The 22,066-nt window shown below is 39.3% G+C and overlaps 1 protein-coding gene across 1 annotated transcript; it reads right to left on the minus strand.

Moving 5' to 3' along the window:
- Positions 1–2,697: 2,697 nt before the first annotated feature.
- On the minus strand, positions 2,698–20,838 carry LOC149011639 (putative beta-1,3-galactosyltransferase 12). Its single transcript, XM_089160745.1, has 8 exons — positions 20,277–20,838; positions 19,206–19,358; positions 19,023–19,105; positions 14,634–14,733; positions 14,437–14,547; positions 4,928–5,070; positions 3,050–3,302; positions 2,698–2,940 (listed from the first exon to the last, which is right to left on the minus strand). The coding sequence occupies exons 1-7, from the start codon at positions 20,723–20,725 to the stop codon at positions 3,214–3,216; spliced, it is 1,128 nt and encodes a 375-aa protein (XP_089016871.1). The 5' UTR covers positions 20,726–20,838; the 3' UTR covers positions 2,698–2,940; positions 3,050–3,213.
- Between the last annotated feature and the right edge of the window lie 1,228 nt (positions 20,839–22,066).

Below are 22,066 nucleotides of genomic sequence, written 5' to 3' on the forward strand. Positions count from 1 at the left end.
TGACTGATACCATGTTAATTGTATAATCAATATAAAATCAATGAAGAAGATTTGAGATCTAGAAAGAACAAGAGGAGATTACGTGGTTTGGCCAGAGGCCTACGTCCACGGGAGAAAGGAGGCTGCTGTTTTCATTAAGTTTTAGGGTTTTGCAATGATCCACAATTTATAGACTTATTTTCACCGTTTTACCCTCTCTACCTAGGTACGGGTTATGACCCGACCCAATACAATTTAACAAGAGATGTTATTTTTGACGAATCTATTTTTCCTTTTTGGCAAACTATTTCTCATGCCACTCTTGATTGTGTTTCCGTTGAGGATTTATCTACTTTTAGTGGGAGGATTGAATACTCGGCTTCCGAAGTGGTGTTATGCCTGTGGCTGTTCTAGTTTTCTATTCTGTTCACACCTGGTAAGATGTTTCAGCCTCCCTAGATGTTGTTGTTCCTAGTGTGCCTTCTATTCAACTTGTGGTTCCCTCTGTTGCAAGTTCTCCTATTGTTTTGCCTGTGTTGGTTGTGCAGAATGATGCTAAGCAAAACCTTGTTCTACAGGGTTCTTCTATAGTTTTGGATCCTTTAGCTGATGTTAATTGTAATTTTTCAAATCCTGGGACTGTAACTAAATTAGGGTCTGTTCCTAATTCACAAACTATACCTAATTCTGGAACTGTGATGAACTCATTTTTAAAATTCAAGTTTGCTTGTTCCTACATCATTAAGTGACCCACAGACAGGAACTGGCCAACTTTCTTTGGAAAATGATGACTCTGGTGTTTCCCCTGGTGGATTATCTAGTCATGATGCCCTTCCTAGTGTGGATTCTAATATGCCTTCACCAATCGGTCATGTGAAGGCAAACCCAAAAATATGTGCTTATGGCATCTCTTATTCTTGTAGAGCCTAAGACTGTTAAGTTGGCTCTCAAGCATCCTGGGTGGACTGATGCCATGCATGAGGAGATGGAAGCTTTGTATGCCAATTAGACTTGGACTCTTGTTCCCTATTCTCCTTATATGAATATAGTTGGATGTAATTGGATTTTTAAGACAAAATTAAAGGCTTGGTTCTTTAGAACAACTTAAAGCCCACTTGGTGGCACGTGGTTTTAATCAACAAGAAGAGGTGGATTATTTAGAAACCTTCAGTCCAGTTGTTAAATCTGGTACTATTCGATTAATGTTGAGCATTGCTACCATACAATGTTGGCCAATCAAGCAATTAGATGTAAAAAATGCTTTTTTACATGGTTATCACAATTTACATGTAGCAACCCCCAGGTTTTGTGAACCCATCTCACTCTGACTTTGTGTGTCAGTTGCAACGCTCTCTTTATAGCTTAAAGCTGGGTCCGTGACCATGGTTTATTGGTTTAGTCAATTTGAATTCTTGAATTTGGGTTTCTTTGCAGCCCTTTTGACAATTCTTTGTTTGTCTATCGGCATGAAGGACGTGTTGTTCTTCTCTTGTTGTATGTTGATGATATTGTTCTTACGGGAAATGATTTGGGCTTTATGGATTCTTTCATTTCTGCATTAGCTACTCTGTTTTCCATAAAGGATCTCGGTTCGCTTCATAATTTTTTGGGTATCGAGGTTGCCACTACGTTTCATGGGTTGTTTTTGTCTTAAACCAACCCACAAAATTCATCCTTTGAAGATAAGGTATTAAAAGTGCTTAGTGGACTAGAGCAAAATATTCAATTGTTATGTTCTCATTCTCAGTCCATTAACAAATTAGAAATCCAACTTGGTCAACTAGCTAATGCCATTAGTAGAAGGGAGGTTGGCCAGTTACCTAGTCAACTAATACGTAACCCTAATCATCAAATTGGGTCTAGGAAATAATAAGTCCAAGCAGTCTCTGTTGTGACACTAAGTGGAAAGGAATATTATGCACCTTTGTCTACTCCTAAGCAATTGCCATTGATCTTGAGAGTCGAGAATATGTTGATTTGACCCATAAGAATGGTGATGATGCATACAAGCCTAGTAAAGAGACACCACTTGTGAGTGTTCTCCATCAATTTTCTTGTAAGAGATTACACATTTTGATTGTGGAGGGTTCTACTTCTGAATCTTATATTACAAAAGCCCCCTTCCATAAAGTTATTGAATCCTCATTTCCAGATTCTATAATAAATGCTAAAATGCAAGAGATGATTGACTTATTCCAACAAAATCATATTAATCTCCCTTTTATTGAATGTTATCAAGCAAGTCCTAGCTTATGCTTAGTTTCTAAAGGATTTAAGCACCTAAAAGCGTAAGTTGAAGACTTAGGGCGTGCAGTATAATTAATGGATCAGAGAAGAAGACTTTTGCCAGAGTCAGACATGATCAGCCTTCTTGTCACAGTCCTTCGAAATTAAAGAATTACTGAATGAAAATGACGTGACGTTTTCATAAAACGTGGATATCGATTCAAGGAAAACGGCCCTTTTCTTTACATCCTGGATATCGATTCGGGAAAATTCTCATTTGTTCCACTCAACTCACTCGCTGTGGTGGCAGTAAAAACTGAAAAAAAAAAAAAAAAAAAATAAAAAAATTGAGGACAGGAACCCTTATGTGATGCAACTGATTCACTTCTGCATTATGTTTGCCGGCACCACAGATATGGACCAAAGCACGTCATACATTGATATAATACATTGTACGTATTGATACAATATTAGGCACTCTAACCAAAAAAAAAAAAGAAGATACAATATTAGGCACACGTAAGTAGTTGATTCAGAAAATGATGGTAGTCCCCAGGAACAGAAGTTATTCTATTCTTCGGTAGTAGATTCAGAAACTGATTGTAGTCCCCAGGAATAGAAGTTGTTCTATTCTTTCTTTTGGTAAACCCAGCAACAGAAGTTCTCCATGACAAAATGAGGACAAATTCATCTTGCTTGCTCTGAATGTCAGGTGAGAAGCCATACAGATTCTGCCTGTCATCATCAAATGCTACAGACTTAAGAGCTCAAATTCCTACAGCTAAACCCCGAAATGCGGATAAAATATTGGGGGGGGGGGGGGGAAGCATGTGGAAAATATAACCTTCTTATGGTAGTAGATTCAGAAACTGATTGCAGTCCCCATGAATTGAACTTGTTCTGTTCTTCTTTTTTTGGGTAAAACCAGCAATAGAAGTTCTCCATAACAAAATGAGGATAAGTACATTTTACTGGTCTCTTAATATCAGGTAGGATCCCATGCAAATCCTACATGTCATCAGATGGTAGTGTTGGACTTTTGGAGCACATACTGATATTGTGCAGCTCCTTCAGCCTATTAACTGGGTTACATAAACCTGAAAATTTTTCCAGAGTTAAAAGTGTAAAGCATTTTATAGAGTAACTAATAATATTAATCATTCAGGAGGTAGTGGGCATTATAATCCATAGAAGAGCAAAAGGAAGATCACGAGTTTGGATCACCTACCTTGTGGGGGGGAGGAGGGGAGACAACTATACACCACACAATGAGATTATCAGATCTCAAAGGTAGGACCCCCACCCTGCATGTGGTATAGAGGATCTGGACTCCTTTTAGATGAGCAGAACTAGATATCTACAGAGTAAATTTAGAGTTCCAATATATGATATTATCATCCCAAACCTAGGATTACAATTATTGCTGGAGATTTCCAAATAAGTACTAAAAGAAAGGATATTTATTTGTCAATAACTTCCTAGTGGATAATCTTTGGAACCTCTCATCTAGATAATCTTTTCTAGAGAAGGTACCAATGTTTCAGTTGTAGACCTCATCGATCTATGACCTGCTAAACAGAAGCAATTCAGCCCTATACCAACTAAATGGGTCAGCTACATGGATACCTTCCCTCCAATCAGCTCTATTTGAGATTGAACGCAACCCCCCAATTGAACCTAAACTAAATGGCTGAAATCCTGTGATGTCAAGCTCTCGGTGTCCTCTTTGGTTCCATGCCAACACCACTACACCCACCCTTACCTTAATGGCTTCACTCTAACTCACACAGAGAAACTCAAAAAAGAGTATAACAGCCCAACAAGTCAGGGGTATGCTATATTGATGCTTCATGCTTGCCCTCTAATAGGTCATAATAGGAAAAAGACCTAGACCATGCATGTGCTTTCTCAGAATTTCTCTTATGGTCATTTTAACAATTTACATTTGAAGGAATCTGATGGGCACACGACACTCCAGATACACCTTCCCAGTTAATCAATCCCACTTTATTTCTTTGTCAAACGTCATCCTCTATGTCACCTTTATTTATCGACCCGAATATCAAAAATGACCACACTGTGGTATCTCTCTTTCCTCGATTTGCACCATGTCAGCATCAATTGTAGTATGCCTAAGATCATCGTATACTTTGTCTTTATTCTACTAATCTTAAAGCCTCTCGGTTCCAAGGATGACCTCCAAAGCTCTAACTCTGCATTAATTCCTGCTTGTTTTGTTCACCAAGGCACCAATATGATATCATCAGAGAAGAGCATACACCCTGGGACCTCATCTTGAAAATTAGGCTCTTTTAATAATGATCAAAAGCATAATCAAAGGTGTATGCTGCTAACAGAGTTTATCTTAAATCTGAGACCTGCTACTTACCAGCCTTTTCATATGACTCCATCAGAAATGTAAAATAATAAATTTAATTTCAATTGATCTCTTAGATTCTGAATCCAGGTAAAAAGTTATTAAAGATAGAACCTTCAAAATTAAACTCTTCTTCTTCTTCTTCTTCTTTTTTTTTTTTTTTTTTTTTTTTTTTTTGGGGGGGGGGGGGGGGGTTTAAGAATCGAAATTAAACTCTTACTGCCTTACTTTTATGCACTTGATATTTTGCCCCAACTTTCCTTTGATGCACTTCTAAACTGTAGGTGCCTTAACAAAAAATAAGAAATGAAATAAAAGGAGGAAACTACTAATAAACTTGTATACCTGAACATCCTGGAAAATCCCAGACAGCAATAGATGTAGGTGTACATTGAGGATCACATAACGCTCGGTTGTCTTCATGGTTGACATTCACGGACAGCATCCATAATCCAACAGAGACGTCATCATTGCTAAACATTCTCAGGCTAAACAAGGAATATGGCATTTAAACAATAAACAACTTTAGGATTAAAATAAGATACACTTGAAATTTGACCATAATGTTTGATGACATATTTCGTACTTATCATAAAACGTCGTCAAAGATACTGATTTTAGTAACTACAGAAGAAATAGGATCATTTAATATATTTAAAAATAAAGAACCAACATTCTAATGAAAATCATACAAAGAATTTGAAGTGAAAATGCTGTCTTTTTATTTATTCGAGGGCACAGGGGTGAGGTTTGCTGCAATGAACTCAATATGTAGAAACAAGGAACAAATACAATCATGGATGGGCAATGTGTACAGGATATTCCCCTTTGTGCGAGATCTGGAGGGATCTACCAAATTTGGACGGTATCAGCCGGTAAGTATGGAAAAGATATGCGAGAAGAAGTTTCCACCAAAATCAGCTTTGGAACCTCATCAGGAATAAAATTCAGAGGATGGACTGCTTGGCAGCATAGTGGGTTCCTGATCGTGTCCCGTTATGCATGACCAGAATTGTCGTACCCAGCATTGAAGCAAAGGGATCTCAGTTTTGGTGGGTGACTCAAATGCCCCGATTTTTGAGATCGGTGATGGAAGCAGAGGGATCTTGGTTTTAGATTGTGGGGGGGGGGGGTACGGTACAACCCGACCTGATGGGTCAACCCGTTTACCTGATTAAATTCTACAAATATGTACCTATGTTCTGTTATGAAGTCATTGTGAGATTTGGAATTTCTGCCTCAGGGTTTTGGGTGAGAGTTTTGTAACACTGTTTTTGGCAATCGGTTGAGAGATCTCCATTCTAGTCTTCTTCCTATATAATGAAAGTTTATCTTCTCACACAGACATAGCACACCGGTTGGTATGTGAAGTGTGAACCACATAAAATCTCTGTTTTCCTTCGATTTGTTTATGTTTTTGTTTGTGATTTCTTGGTTGTCCCTAGGCATTCATTCACCACCTGGAGATGTCTTAGGGATGCACTTCCAACTAGGGAGAACTAATCCACAAGGAATATTCATACGTAAACAAATTGCACTTTCTATCAGGCAGGCATGTATCACTTGTTTTACCAGTGCACATTCTGCTCTTCAGCATGGGGCGGTATATTTGAAAGACTAACCGATGAAAGAAACCTCATGACACAGGTGCAAGAGGCAGCACTATGGGTAATATATCACCAGGATACAACAGCACTACGGGTAACACATCACCAGGATACAAGTGACAATATTGTAGTGGTTGGTAAGTTAGCCACGTGTGACGAGAAAACGAGAAATTACAGAAGCAAGCATTGACACATTAGAAGACAAAATATCCAGCAGCTTTGGACTGAGAAATTACAGAATATCCAAAGATACAACGAGAGACAAGGACCAGCTGGTAGCAGCAAGCATTGAGGGCATTGAGGACATTGAGGACATTGAGGCCAAGTGTGGAGCCTTAAACATTACAGGGAAGCAGAATACTATGGCAGATTATTTGGCAGAGAAATGGAGCATCCTTATTGCCTGGCATCTGGAGTTCCTAGAGCCTGCGGTTGGATCAAGCCTTCCACTCACATGGTGGCTTTGCATTGCAATGGAGCTTTAGTGGATCCAGCAGCAGTCTACGGAGGTGTGTTAAGGAATGATATTGGGAAGGCCTTATTAGCTTATGCAGGGAAAGGAGTGGAGTTATCGGTTCAATTGAAAGGAAAATTTGCTCCATTAGAAGGAATTCAAACAAGTAAGCAGAGAGCAGAATCAGCCATCTGAGTGCACCGTTGCTGTCAAAGTGGATAATGGACAGCTTGTGTGGACATCTGAGGAGCTGCATAGAGCAGAAGAAACCAGCTGATTACACTGTTGCTGTCAAATCCAGAAGGATGCAGAGTCATATGTGCTTAAAAGGGGTAACTGGGTAGATCTGTTTTGGACACTGGTTCGGAGGGAATGACCTCGGAGCACCCTACCCCCTCTTCATAAATGGGATCTAGGGGGCTGCCCATTCTGTACTTTTTCTCATTCTAATAAGAAGTTTCTTACTGGAAAATAAAATAAAATAATTCCAATCATGTAGTGTGATAACCTCAATCCATAGACCCGAGGATTTAGAGGTGTTGATTCCAGTTTCTACACCAACAGCTTTGGCTACTCCAGTCCTAACATGAGAAAGTATATCACCAAAGTAGAGGTTCCAAATAATAGGACATGCCTAAGATTGAAAATAAACAAAATATGTTGGATAATGACCTTTTTTTTTTTTGGGGGTGGGGGTGAGGTACTAAGGCTAATAAGCGCTGACTGTGAATATTGCCATTTATATAGCTTGGATTGTCTCCAGATTGAGAATAGTTCATCTGATACTAGAGAGAGTACCAGAATCTCATGAGCCTCAAATTGGAGAAAGGAGTTGCACCATGTTGAGTTAATGGAATCATGGACCGAGAACTCACAACATCTTGCTTGTTTGACTTAGTGAGACAAGATGAGCATTGAATTAAAAACTACACAATCTCACTCAAAATCTTGGTAGAGTCAAGATCTAGGTTTGAGATTTTGGTTCAACCAGGTATCAAACCAACGCATGCCTCAAGTATGTCCAAACTTTATTTAGATTAAGATATCATGACTCATCTTGCTTAAGGTTTTGCACGCTTTGGAATTCCCTCTGTTAGAACCTCTCAACATTCTTCACGTTTTTCCCTAGAATCTTGGTTTGAGACTCCATTACAGGTGATTCCTAGGACATTTACACTACATCTACAAGTATCAAAACCCATGTTCATGTCCCCCAATGAAGCTAACCATTTACCCCTAAATTGATTTTTTTTTTTTTTTAATTTCTTCAAATCTCCTTGGATTTGTTTGCTTTGAATATTTGAACTACAACTTTGCCCAATCTGAAAGTCTTCATTGTAATTTGACTTGTTTATCAGAGACTTGTTTGTACATGAATTGTATGAGTTGATTACTTTTTGTTTGTATAGAATAGGGCATTTTAAGAATTTAATTCATCAAAGTGAATATGATTTATGGTCTGAGATGGAACACTAGTTTAGACTTGTTTTTTCATCAACCAGAGGGCACCACCAGGTTCAAAAAGCCTCAAATAGACTACACAACAAGTTCCAGCCCCATGCTCCATCATATACCCTAAGAGATGACCATTCAAGTTGTGGAAGAAAATGCAATAACTTGTGTACATCTCAAGTGAACTCAGATCCTTAAGGGATCAAGTTGGTCCTCAAGTTCGATTTTTTAATCCATGGATGGAATTTTGCAGATAATTGGATCAACAGAGTAGCTAGAACTGACCACAAGAGAAGCTATTTTTTTTAGTAAAACTGATTTCATTATGTTGAATTGAAAATAATTAGATTAACAGGGAAACAACATCCCCCTCGTCTCTACTTTCCCTAATTATACATTCTTCCCCTTGACTTTCATTGTTACACTCAGAGCCATCCTAGCCAACACCATTAGTCTGCCGTTAGCTACAGTTTAGAAAAAGACTACTTTATGTTTCTCCGTGTCAATTAATGTCTGGTTTAGTATAAAAGGCATACTTATCAAGGTGGCATTTAGAATGTGGATTTTGGGTGGTCCAGGCAGTGACCACCTCATTGGCATCAAATGCCTCATTGCTTATTTACACCAAATGTCATTAACTAAATGATTTACAATGTTTTGTGAAACAATTACTCGATATTGTTCAGAAATAAGCAAATATCACTTATTTGAATCTAATAAAAATATTAAAAAATAAAGTTCCAGAAAGGGGAAAAAGTCAACCTCTCTATTTGAGAACTAAAACTGGAATTTTAGCAGCCAGTGAAATCTTCAACTTTCTACTGCTGGATTTTCCAAACTAAGTTTCTATATATCTTAATATGGTAAATTATTAGTACAATCCAAAAGTGTGCTAGAATATTCATATTTATTTTTTGGTATCTAAAACAAGATTTTCATTTAGAGTAACTTAACAGTATTCACATGCACTAACTGAAGTTCAAGCAGAATATAACTCCTTTGATATAAATCAAATTCAAGCAAACTTGAGTTTCTTGAATAGTATAAACCAAGTGTGAGATAAGGAATGTCATGACAATGACCAATTCCAAAAAATTTCAAATTAAAACATCTTCTTGTTCTATGTTGATTTTTGATGACTTAATGTGGCTCAATATTGTTCTTTGATAACTTGAGGTAGCTCAATGTTGATTTTTGATGACTTAAGTAGCTTAATATTGATATTTGATGATTTAAGGAATATATAGTAACATACTAAATAATGTTGGATAAGAGAAGGAGAAAAAAAGAAAGCCGTAGTTTCCTACACTTCTTGAAGCTCCACCCCCTCTTGCCTACCCTTTCCTGTCTTTCTCTTACTTCCATCAACCACTTTCTATAGAGAGTGGACTACTTCGGAGGTAAAGGAGAAAGAATAGCCATTCTTCTTGCTACTAGTTGGCTCGCCATTTCCAAAGATGCTTGAGCAGATGAACTATCTTCTTCAACAATGATTCTAAACCACACACACCTAGTACTTTGTCCTCCTCCACGGCCTTGGATAATCTTGGCACCTTGACAACTATGATAAGGCAGGCCCCTTCACTTCTTCAACCACCACTGTACCCCTAACACCCACCACCATGCACCCTCACCGACCCACCAACTACTGTAATCTCAGACCAACCCTGCACAAGTTGGGAAAAATTACTCGACTTCTGAGTTTAGATACAATCTGGCAGAGGTAAAATTGCAGAAGATTATGAGTCTACAGGTATCAGTACAATTCTGGTTTTATTGGGGTAAAGGAGCACAGAAGGAACTGTTGCAGCCGTAGGACCTAATATAGATGATGAGAGCTCGATTGTATTTGCTGTCACCTCCACTGTTTCTGGTTCATTTTCAAAGGACCCCAAACCATTATCTTTTTGGGATGAATAAAAGGGTTCATTACCAAAGGAGAGAAAGAAAGGGGGGGGGGGGGAGAAGATATAAAGGCACACTAAAGGCCAACCCCAACTAAAAACTCATCAAACAAGAATTAATAAGACTAATAAGCAAAAATAAGGGCAAGCACCAAAAGAAAGTAAGCGGTAAATTAGGCTTAATTGGAGAAAGAAACCAGATCCTCATTCCTCCATTTGTTCTTTTTGTTCTTTTTACCATAAGTCTTCAAGTCTATAATGAAATCTCCATCTACGTGGTGGCGCCTCTTGGTACTGTGATTGCGTTGCCTACAATTGCCGCGGTCCAGCTCTGCAACATCTTTAAGGATGTCAATATCCTCAATAGCTTCAAGGATCTCACCATCCTCAAGGGTTGGGTGGGGGGGGGGTGTCTGAACCATGGATCTCAAGTTTAGGGGGCCCAACATCTAACTACCTCCAAAGGAGAATTCAAAGGGGTTAAAGCCGCAAGGGAATCAGTGATAAGGAAGGGCTGGCAAGGCTTATTAGGAAGTTAGAAATCTCCATTTCGGAGGGAATAGTGGCTGGGAAGGAGGGAGGGGATTTAAGGTCTAGCCCAGGCTCAGAGGAAGGGAAGGGGGATGGGGGAATTAGGCTTGGTGAGGGGGGGGGGAGAGGTGGGCCGAGAGGGTTGGCAAGGGTAGGGGAGAAGGAGAGGGATTGGATCAAGAAGGGGTTGGGGGGAATTGGACCTGGGTCTAGGGTCAAAAGCTCGAGTTTTAGATGATTGACAAAACTAGACAGGCAGTGCAGGGAATCCTAATGAGTGTAGGGTTGCAACATGGTAGTCAAAGCGGTGACCATCAAGGAGGGGTTGACTGGCGAAGGTGACTGCAGTGCGGGGGAGAACAGAGATAGAAGCCTGAGGACATCCCAACGATGAACTGGAAACTGAATGGAGAAGGTGTTGATAGTGCCAACCCCAAATGTGCGCACATAAGGGAAAGAGTGGAAGATGGTTCCAAAGCAATGAGGTTTGACATAAGGTTAATGGTAGTTGGGACAAAGATGAGAAGGGAGAGCTGGTTTTGCTAGAGAGTGGGGGCCTACAGCATTTATAGATGAAGGAAGGTTTTTCCTTTGGGGTGGGGTTGGGGGGGGGGGGCTTTTTGGAGCAGTCGGAAGTAGAGTGGTCAAACACCTTATAGTGATGGGAAAGGGGAAGGAGGTCTTCAAAGTGGATAACTTGATGGAAGCTGAGTCCATTATCTTCCCTGACCAAAACTGAAGCGGGCAACATGGAAGAAACAGAAATCTCCACACAAATTCTAGCAAACATTTTGCTTATAGGTTTTCGCGTCCAAATGGAGAAGCTTCCCAATGAGAGAGGGGATGTGGCATGCAAATTCAATTTTTCTAACTTAATTTTGGGATCCCATTACTGAAGGTAAATCTCTTTTTTCCTACTGAGCACCTTTGATTTCTCAAAGCTCAGCTTCTTCATCAAAGCAATGGACATGCGCCTTTATACAGCTTACTGAGGAAGCTTGAGCTAGTATGAAGGGTTGATGAGGTTGGATGAAGTTTTTGACAAGGCATGCCTTCCACTTCGCAATACCAAGGGCTACAGATGAACAGGGTGAGGTTAGTGTTTGTAAAGGAGAGGGTTGGGGAGAAAAGGAAGGGCCAAGAGGAATCCATAGGCAGAGGAGAATGGGAAGGGGGTGGATCTGTCATGCCTCTACTCCTTTACCTGGTAAAAATTCATTCCACTATTCTTGGTTGAGTTTAAATTCAAGAATCATTATTTCTGAAAACTAAAGCTCTTGGGTCCTATAACAAACTACAACCTCTTTGAGGTGCAGCCGAAGGCAAGAAGCTGAAGAAGAAGAAGAAGAAAAGAGAAGAGATTGAAGAAAAGACGTGAGGGGGTAGAGACCAGCTCCAGTAAGTTGCATCTCTACCCCTAAAGCTTCATTTATAGATGAAGATTACAACCCTAATCACTTACTAATTTAGAGTACATTCCAAAAAAAAATGGACTTTCTAAGACATTAAAGACAGTTCCCAAAAAGGAAAGATAATATTAAACTAAATCTACTAGGAAATTAGTAACTTTCTAATTTTGTAGAACACTCAAAACTTTCCGATTCTGTAATAACTTTTCCTCCAAGCTAGCACTTTCTATTTTCTAACAGCCTGCACTCCAAGTTTCCACATTTTTGTTTTTGGAACACCAAGTCATCAAGACTTGCTCCCCAAACTTCTATTTAGCTGTTGGCAACCCCCCCCCCCCAAGCTGAGAGAGTATTGATCACCAACTCCAAGCTTGCGGCATCCTTATCCACTTCTATGTGTTTGGTCCTCTCCTGAAACACTGGATTACTAGCAATGTAGATTGCTGCCTGATTATCAGAAAACATCTCAACTGGCTCTTCAACTTCAATCCCTACTTCTTTTAGGAAAGACTTGACCCAAAAATTTCAGACACCGTATGAGCCATAGCACGATGCACAATCTCAGCACTAGACCAAGCCACTATAATTTGCTTCTTATTCTTCCAAGTAACCAAATTCCCTCCAAGGAAAGTACAATAACCAGAAGTTGACATTTGATCATCTTGTGATCCTGCCCAATTTACATCTGAATAAGCACACAGCTCTAGAGGAACATTTTTCTTGTACACAAGCCCTTTTCCTAGAGCCTTCTTCAAATACCCATAGGATACACATCACGGCATCTCAGTGAGGCTTCTTAGGTGAGTGCATAAACTGGCTAACAATGCCTATAGCATATTACAAGTCTAAAGGACTCATAATAAGATATATAAGCTTCCCTACTAACTGTCTATACCTCTAAGGATTTGCCAAATCCTCTCCTTCGTCCTCGGTGATTTTGAGATGAGGGTCCATGGGTGTATTAACAAGTTTACATCCAAGCATATACAAGTTCAGTCAGCAAATCTAGCACATACTTTCGAAAATTATATACACGATTTTATTTTAACCTATATACAGAAGGAGAAAACATCAGTGTTGATCTTCTGATTTTCAAGGATTTATGTTAATCATAGAAGAGGGTGAATTGTTCTGGATCCAATTGCTTTATTTCACTGATCTGATCGTCATTCCTCCCCTGTTTCTTATCCATGATTCTCTCTGTTTTGAGTTCTTTTCTTCTAAAAATGTTCTCAATTCTCCCTCTTCCACCCTCCCTAGTCAAATATAAGTGGTTCGATGGAGTCAGAGCAATGGGAGGAGAGAGATCGTTGTTAGAAGTGACTTCCTCTGGAGAAGATGAAGCACTAAACAGACACTCGGATGCTTTCTCAACATTCCACCCCCCTAAAGGATAATAAGGTCATGGCACACTCACTCAAGGTTTGGGGATAAAAAAAAATACCACAGATGATGGCAATAACTTATTGTAAACTGTAGGAGATACATGAGTAATAATGGAATGTTGACAGTAGCAAAGTTTAATTTACCCTAAATAAAATATCCAATTTAGGGGTGCAAGTTTGGCCCTGGTGGCCTTGACTTGCCCTAAGCCGGAATAGGGCTTGTGCTCAACATTTTGGCCCTAAGGGCTAGTTAAGGCCAAAATATTCTAGCCCTGACTAGGGCCAAGGGCACGCTTAGGATTACTTTTCGCCCATCGGGCCCGTCTTAAACCGTCCCTAATTTTTTGCCTTGACCCTAGCCCTAATTTTGGCCCAAGTCTAGCCTTGATTTTAGCCCTAGTCTTAACCCTAATATTGGCCTTAATTTTGGCCCTGATCTTAACCCTGATTTTGGCCTTGATCCTAACCTAATTTTGGCCATAATCTGCCTTTTTACTCCATCTTCATATACCTTAATAGCCTGATTTTCTTGGCTTGATTTATTGCTTGGTTCCTTTTCTTTGGTTTTTACCCCGGGTCCGTCTTTTGTTCCCCTTTGCTCTTTCTTGCCTCCCTGGTCAAACTTTCGTTGTTGCTTCCTTTTTTTGCCCTTGATTCTGATATAATATATATATTTTGTTTGTGGTTGAATAGGGATATTAATTTATTGAACAATTGTGAATGAAAACATACTTTGTTAAGGATAGGGCCAATTAGTGTCAGGGACAAGGCCAGGGCCAATCAAAGTCAATCAAGGCTAGCCAATCAGGGCTAGGGACAAGGCCAGGGTCAGGGCCAAGGCCAACCAAGCCTAATCAGGGCAGGAATGGGCTTGCTCGAACCTGTAGGGCTTAGGACAATAATCCTTGGCCTTGAATTAGGGTTAAGACGGGAATGGGCTTAGATTAACATATATAGGGTTGGGCTTGGGATTGCAAAAGCCCGGCCCAGCCTGGCCCTATTGCAGTCCTAATGTCCATGGAACAATATCATTGCTGATGCAAAAGAAAGAATGAAAACCATCTATCATCCGGATATCAAAACTGTAAGTGCAATAAATTAAGAATGCAGACCTATTACTTCTTGTGACTGCCAATGCTGCCACAATCTCTTCCGAGAGAACATATATCGAACCATAACCATAAAGGAAATACTGTTTTGCAAAATGTCTCGACTTTTCAAACCTGAAAGTTCCAGATGAAAACATCATGAAAAATTGAATATCAGACCAACAAATTTCATCATAAACTATATAACATAAGGTCTTTACCATTGCATCTGCGGGTCAATAATCACTCCCACTCTCCTCATGCAGCCAATGTAAGTCATTGGACCAGTCCGCTCCTTAGCTAGAAGTGTTGCAAGTCGATCTGAGAAATGAACAATGAACAAATCATTTATTCATATTTCTAGGTACAGCGACAATTCCATAACCTGATTCATAATATAAGAAGAAAATGCAAATTCATCCATTACAAAACAGCTTCCAGGCAGTTGGTGACAGATCTCCAAGGGGTGGTATAAGGTACCATATAAAGCAGGAAGTCTCAAAAATGATACAACTGGAAAAGCCTTTTTCAACCTATATACAGCATTTGTTAACTGAATAGACTCAAAAAATATATATATAGATAGATAGATATGTAGATATAGACATATTTGAGTACAGTAGTTAAGATAAGTAATAACTAATAAGATGAAACTTATAAAGAAAATTGCAGGGAATTAGAGATAACCCAAAACACAGCCATAACCCAAAGAAGTAAAGGATGTGTTTAGGCAAAAACCATCCATCTATTGTAGTGGTGACTGACAAGGTGGCACATTAAAGGGAGTTGCTTCAACAATCCCCCACAAGCAAAACTCAATCACCAATGTTTGAAATGCTAAAAACCAATTAGAACTCTTAACTTCGACCAAAATGGTCTTTTGTATTTATTTCTCTATCCTGATCTTGGATTGCACTGCTCCAAGAATTTAATGTTGCACCATCTTAAATTACGTACAAAAATGAGCCTAATATCCAATATAATCTGATAAACTTCTATTTTCTGGAAAATATGTTCCTGCCCTTTTGCTCTTCTTCTTTGTAGCTTAGGTCCTTGATTGGGCTTCTACGTCTATAGATGGCTTTATCTCATAAGAACATCATCTTTGTCCATTTAGCATTTATTTCTATCAATTGACATTTTCCTGCAAATTATAGAGAAATATCCAGGTAGCTCCATTCTAAGTATGTTAAAATGCAGGCTTTATGGCCTGAAATTTCAGTGGCACATAAATGTGCTCATCAGTAAGGCAATGCATAAATTAGCATACCTTATTGACTGAAAATCAAATTGGGGGAGGTGAAGCTAACTATTGTAGGGTACCAACATGACATGGTGGAGGCCGTTGAAGGATGAACAGGGGTGTATCGGCTTCCAACACCATGAAACCTAGTTTTAAGAGATGACTACTAAGGAATGACTGCAAGTATACCATAAATGTGGGGTCATTCAAGGTAATAGGATTGAACACCCCACATAGAATGCAGCCAATCAGTTCATCATTGGCAAGAGGCTAACCAACAGCACAAGAGGAGTTAACAAGAGTCTTGCCCAAGGTAATTGGTGCAGAGATGTGTCCTTTTCTGAGTGCAGATAATTGAAGACATGTCTGCATGGTATGAGTATGACTGAGAGCAGAAACATACATTCCAATTTGGACCAGACCTAGCACAAGGCCTTGAGTTTCACAAATTCAGTATTCTAGTCCTCGAAAAAACAGAAAGTTAGCATCCCCAACAGTCTCCTAAACTAGTAAGCAGACATCCCTAGCCTTGCCTTTCTTCCACCTTAAGTCGCACCCTTCTTTTTTATTTTCTTGAGTTTTCGGACTTTTTTAGGGACCCAAAATTCAAGGTCACATCTACCAATCTAACCATTAGATCTGTCCCAAACTTTAGGAACCTCATCCTCCGAACCCTAGTGACCTTAGATCCCAATTTGACCCCATTTTGACCGTCCGAATTCAAGATGTAATTGTCTTCTTGAATTTTTGTTTCCTAAAACCCTTAGCCATCCAAACACCACCAAACTTGGGGATCATATCCTTATATTATTACCAAATTCCTCCAAGTTTCAACTTGGTCTGACACATATAGTCCTAAGTTTCCCATCTCAGGGAATTTATCCCATATCTCCCATGGGATGGGTTATGTATCCTTGAGATCCCTAGAATATATTTGACCACAAAACATTAATCCAACCACCTTTCCCCTTAAGAAATCATCCTTTCACATTCCATATCACAAAGGATCCCCATATCCCCTAAACCCAAACAACCGTAATCAGACCCATCACCATAACCACAGGGTTTAAGGACCTTAATTTTACTGTTGATTCAATTGAATTGATCCTGAAGACTGGCAATTGACCTAGGGTTACATCAAGAGGGAATCACGAAGGTTGGGATCAAGTAGAATGCTGTAGAGTTTTAGGCCAGGTGATACAGAGCCAAGGCTTCCCACACCCAATGGAAGGCCAAGAAGCCCCTAGGCTTCCTGCCTAGCAGCACAAACATTATTTTTTCATGCTTTTAGCTTGTTCAATTGGGCAAAGCCAGTTCAGTAATTCTGCCAATCAGAGGGTATTTTGGTTATTATTTAAATTAATTTACGTGTCATTAAAATCCCACAATTTGGGTCCAAACCCATCTACAGGTCTGACTTATAAAGACCAAATTAGCCAGCAAGTTAGTTTCTCTATTCCTATTTTGAATCAGATTCATTTCTATTTTCAGTTAGAGGTTAGTTAGAAGTTCTATTCAACAACTCCAGATAATTGTTCCCGCTCCCCCCCCCCCCCAAAAAAAAACACACACACACACAATGGGAAGGCATATTAATTCAGAATTCAGATTATCAATAAAGTACTCTAAGTTCAAGTCCCCCTTTGTAAGTATTGCTTCTGCAATTGGGTTTGTTCAATTTGGAAAGTCCAAGGTGAAGCCAGGCCTGGCTTCTTGCTGTGGCTGAAGAACAGTGTTCTACAACTTCATCTCCACTCAAGCCAACCTTCTACCTAGCCCTGTCCAGGAATCTGGTAGCCTACCTTATCCCCTATCTTATTCCCTTCTATTTTCCATTCAATACCCCCATTTCCAGGCTTGATCCCTTCTTTTCACCACCAATCAAGAATAATGAGATCCTAGCAACCCTCCATCAAATTTCAACCAAACTCCAGACACCAGAACACCACCATACCCTTTACCTTCAACCCCCATGCAGCCCTAAAACATGTTATCAATCCACAGATCTACACTTTCTTGATTTTGACATACTCATTTTCCTCCAAAGTCAAGAATCTCCATAACTTGAGATCCCACCATCCAAATTTGACGGAACTTGATGAGCCATCTCTTTGGTAACAGCACTAGGTATAATGTGTCATCCCATTCCATTACCATTAAGCCCCTAAACCTATCTGAAATTCCCCCCTTTACCGTATTTTTGGTACTTCTTGAAACATCCCCCAGACCCTTCAAACCCATTCAAAACCACCCCATACAAACCATGACAACTTCCCTATCCCAATCATGGGATTCAGAAACTCTTTTAGTTCAAACCCAATAAGGATCACCATCTAGAGGACACCCCAGAGGCTATAACCAAATTCACCCCAACCCTTTATTTTGAGCTTGGAAATAATGCCTGACCTGAAGATCTTGGTAGTTTCACCCACATTCAACTGAGGCTACATCACTTGGATATAAAATAAAAACTCTAAATATGTTGAAAGGCTTCTCAAGTGCGCAAGAAGAGATTTATCACTTTATATATATTCGTATGTGGTTCATTTGTGTAAAGTAGTTAAGATTAGATGGAACTGTACAGTACAGTACAGAGAATTACTAAGAGTTTCAGATAAAGAGAAAAACTACACCGAACTGTAGATAACCCAAACGGCTAACGGACACTCTCCAGGCAGCAACCAGCTGTCTGTTGTGGTGTTAACTGCCGAGCTGGCATATAAAGCACAATGCTTCAACATTACCGATCAAATCTTAGAAGAACTAACAAATACTCCTTACTCTCTTTTTGACTGATGCAACTAAGCGTTACCGTAAAAACAGAATTAATACTCCCCAATTATAAGCAAAGGATCCCATTTTTAGATGGAATTAATACTCAAATATATGATCAAATCTTAGAAGAACTAACAAATGCTCCTTAATCTCTTTTTGACTGATGCAACTAAGCGTTATCGTAAAAACAGAATTAATGCTCCCCAATTATAAGGATCCCATTTTTAGATGGAATTAATACTCAAATATATATATATATATATATATATATATATATATATATATATATATATATAGAGAGAGAGAGAGAGAGAGAGAGAGAGAGAGAGAGAGAGTATTAGTTGTGCTTACTATAAAATATGCTTAAATTGGCCTACGATTGGAATTATTGCTTGGCTGATTGAGTACTAAGTTATATATATAGTAACAACTATATGTTTATTTCTTTACACCATGCAAATTATGGCACACTATGTACATCGTCTATCACAGACAGGATAAATGAAAAAGAAGTTCAAGCCACTGTGCAACAAAAACTTAATGAACAAATTAATCAGTTAAATACAATCAGCAATGCATAAGTGGCACTTACCTGGTCGTAAATAGATGTTATCATCAACTTTGACATAATAATCTGCTTCAAAATGAGCATAGGCTGCTTTGAAAAATGCCAATCTACAATAAATATGAAAATGAACAGACCAAAAAAAAAATAATGATCACAAGTAACAAATTTGAAAAGTTAAGAGCAGCGTCACAGAGTTTCTGGTCTCACGTTTTATTTGGCAGACTTAAGTATTCTTCTTCAACATCTATAAGCAGAAAACCACCGTATATTTTTATCTCTTTCTCAAGATCTGCCATCTTCTTTGCATCTTTCAATCGTTCAGTGACAAAAAGGAAACCTAAGCCGGTAGCCTGCTCCAAACTGCAGAGGTTGAGATCAAGTTAATATGCAATAACTGTAGACGAAAAGTGCTATGAGCAGAAAAATCAAATAGATATTCTGTATCAAGCGTCTAGGACATCAGTCTTTGAGCACTAAGGCCCTCAAATCAATAATCATGAAAAATCAAACTTGCAGGAAAGAATTAAATTGATCTGGCTGAGTTTCACACTGCCAGCCATAAAAGTTGGTCAAACTCAGCTACCTCCAGGGAATGAGTGAACATATACGAAGTATCTTGAGTTGATTTGGCAAGTAATCATGTTTCAGCTCTATTTCCACAAACTGACCATCCAAATTTGCAAGATGAAGTTAAAAGCGGCAGCAAGGTGCTGCGAACCACCACAGGTGAGGAAGGAGATGCAGAACCAGAGATCGAAGGTGAGGAAGCCATGAGAAGGAAGAAAAAGAAGCAAGAACCATCACAAATGACCGAAAAAGTGATGGAAACAAGGAAGGAGATGCAGAATCAGAGGCCGGTGCAACCAAGAAAAGCAATAACCATCAAGAAACGAGAACGGGAAAAAAAAATCTATTGAAAAGTACACGTGATAAAAATAGTTTCAATAACATGGGACCTCTAAGGTTTACCAGGAAAGAAAAAGAAAAAAAAATATTGTGGGACCTATAACAACCGTTATTAAATTTGTTGTTAGGAACCGAGTTATATTATCGATTTGGGCGATTTACAAGAACTAAGTGGCAGGTCTTGATGAAAATTGCTTAGATTTTCTTTGAATTCAGAATATTAATTAATTTGACAAAAGCGCAAATGCTCTGTTAAAATGATGACGTGCTTTCAGCATTGAGTCCAAAACTAAATGAGCGAAATGAGAATTTTACTTAGATGTTTCTTCTGAAAATTGGCAAGAATGAGTAGAAACGATTGGGATTAATTACCGGAGATGGGCGTCGCGGTCGGAAGGGAACCAAGTGGAGCGGAGAGCAGCTCGGCGATCGACAGAAAAGAAGCTAGTCTGAACCCCAACACATCCGAGGAGTTTGGGGCGTTCGGTTTGGAGATTCTTGTTGCCGTTGCCAAGATTTCTTGAACTATTGGAGAAATCGTGAGGACGACTCAGGTATGTGTCTTGCTCAGGAGCAGTCACTACGGTAATGACGGAAACAAGGATTCCGGCGTAGACGGCGGCTAAGATGATAAGTGGAAGAGTAATGAGAGACATAGCAGATTGACGGCGGAGGTCACGCAGGCGAGTCTCTTCCCATCGTTCTTGGAGGTAAGAACGACGAACGTTGTAGACGCCCAGCCTTTCACGATCCCGCTCTGATAATATTTCCACTTTTTTTCTTAGTTCAAGAAATGCTTCTGTTCTGTTTTGCGTCGTCATTTCCACTTGGTGAGTTTCTTGGATCTGCTCCTTCGTTGAAGAATCTAATTAATAGTCACAACTCAACAGAATCGAAATCTTTTCGTGTAGAGACTTAGAGGGAGATACAGAAAGGCCTGTGGCATCAGCAGGTGATGGACTTCTACCACGTTCTACCACGTCACCAGTCCACTACATAACCTGAGGCTCTGGTGGGACCCACAAAGATCCACAGAATGGCGGCGACCCCGAGCGGATATCTCGCTAGTTGTTACAGATAGTGTCCGAAATCAGAATTTGCAAATCTAAGTGATAAAAAGGTCACTTTTGTTATAACCTGAGTTGAAAATCACTGATAAGATCAACACTTAGTGATGAGGTCGTAGGTTTAATTCTTATCAAGACATATTAATATCCCTATGTTCGTGCCTGCACTTTCGCATAAGTAAGTTTCAGGCCTGTCAAGCGATTAAAGTAACCCCTTGGTTGAACCATGGCTCAATCTTAGCTTGATGGGCTAAACCTGTCCACAAGAGTAAACAACTAGAGTGGACCAACAAAGGTTAGTGTTCAAGTCAAATTAAAAGAAAATAGTAGCAATCGACTCCTAAGAAATAGTCAATTGGAATGGTCCGATTTGTTTTTGCTGCTGAGACTAAGCTCCTTGGCGAATGAATGATACATTTTTCATTAAAAGGCTGTTTGTGTTGTGAAATGCTTATTGCTTCTGATCTTAGCAGTAGCAGGTGTTTCTACTCTGGCAAGGCAGATTTTCGAAAGAGTAACTGAAACTAATGTTGCAATCTTACCAGGTCAGTTAAATGGTTTGTAATACCAAGCACTAGTTATTTGAAAGCCCTGTGTTAATGGTTGGTCAGTAAATTCACTCTTTTGGGTTCCTTTTCATTGCAACTAGTTTTGGGTATTTTGAGGCTACGATCAAGGTCTCTCTCCTCTCTTCTCTCTCGTCTGTGTACAGGGGGTTTTCTTCGAAGATTCAGTGCTATAGTCTTGGGTGTTTCCATGGGGTTTCGGGTTTCTGATCTAGGCTATTGATTCTTTCTTGTGCACAAGTTTGTTATTGTTCTTGTGAGGTTTTGAGATCATTTATAGAGCACTTGGGCTTGGTACTGAGCTCTGGAGATGAAGGTTTGTTTTGTCAAACTCCATTATCATTTCTTGGTGTTTTGTTGTTCTTCTTCTTTTTCTTCTTTTCCTTCTCTATTTTCTATTCTCAAACTAAAGTTGCAAATAAATAGGGATTGGGATGATTCAAGATCTAAGTAAGGATGATGATACTCCCTGCAAGCTATGGTCTAAACTTGAGCAAATTTATCATAAAAGGAATTTAGGGAATAAAAT

The sequence above is a fragment of the Hakea prostrata genome, chromosome 7, assembly GCF_041222555.1.
Source record: "Hakea prostrata isolate BN-2017 chromosome 7, UWA_Hpros_2, whole genome shotgun sequence".
Classification (NCBI taxonomy): domain Eukaryota; kingdom Viridiplantae; phylum Streptophyta; class Magnoliopsida; order Proteales; family Proteaceae; genus Hakea; species Hakea prostrata.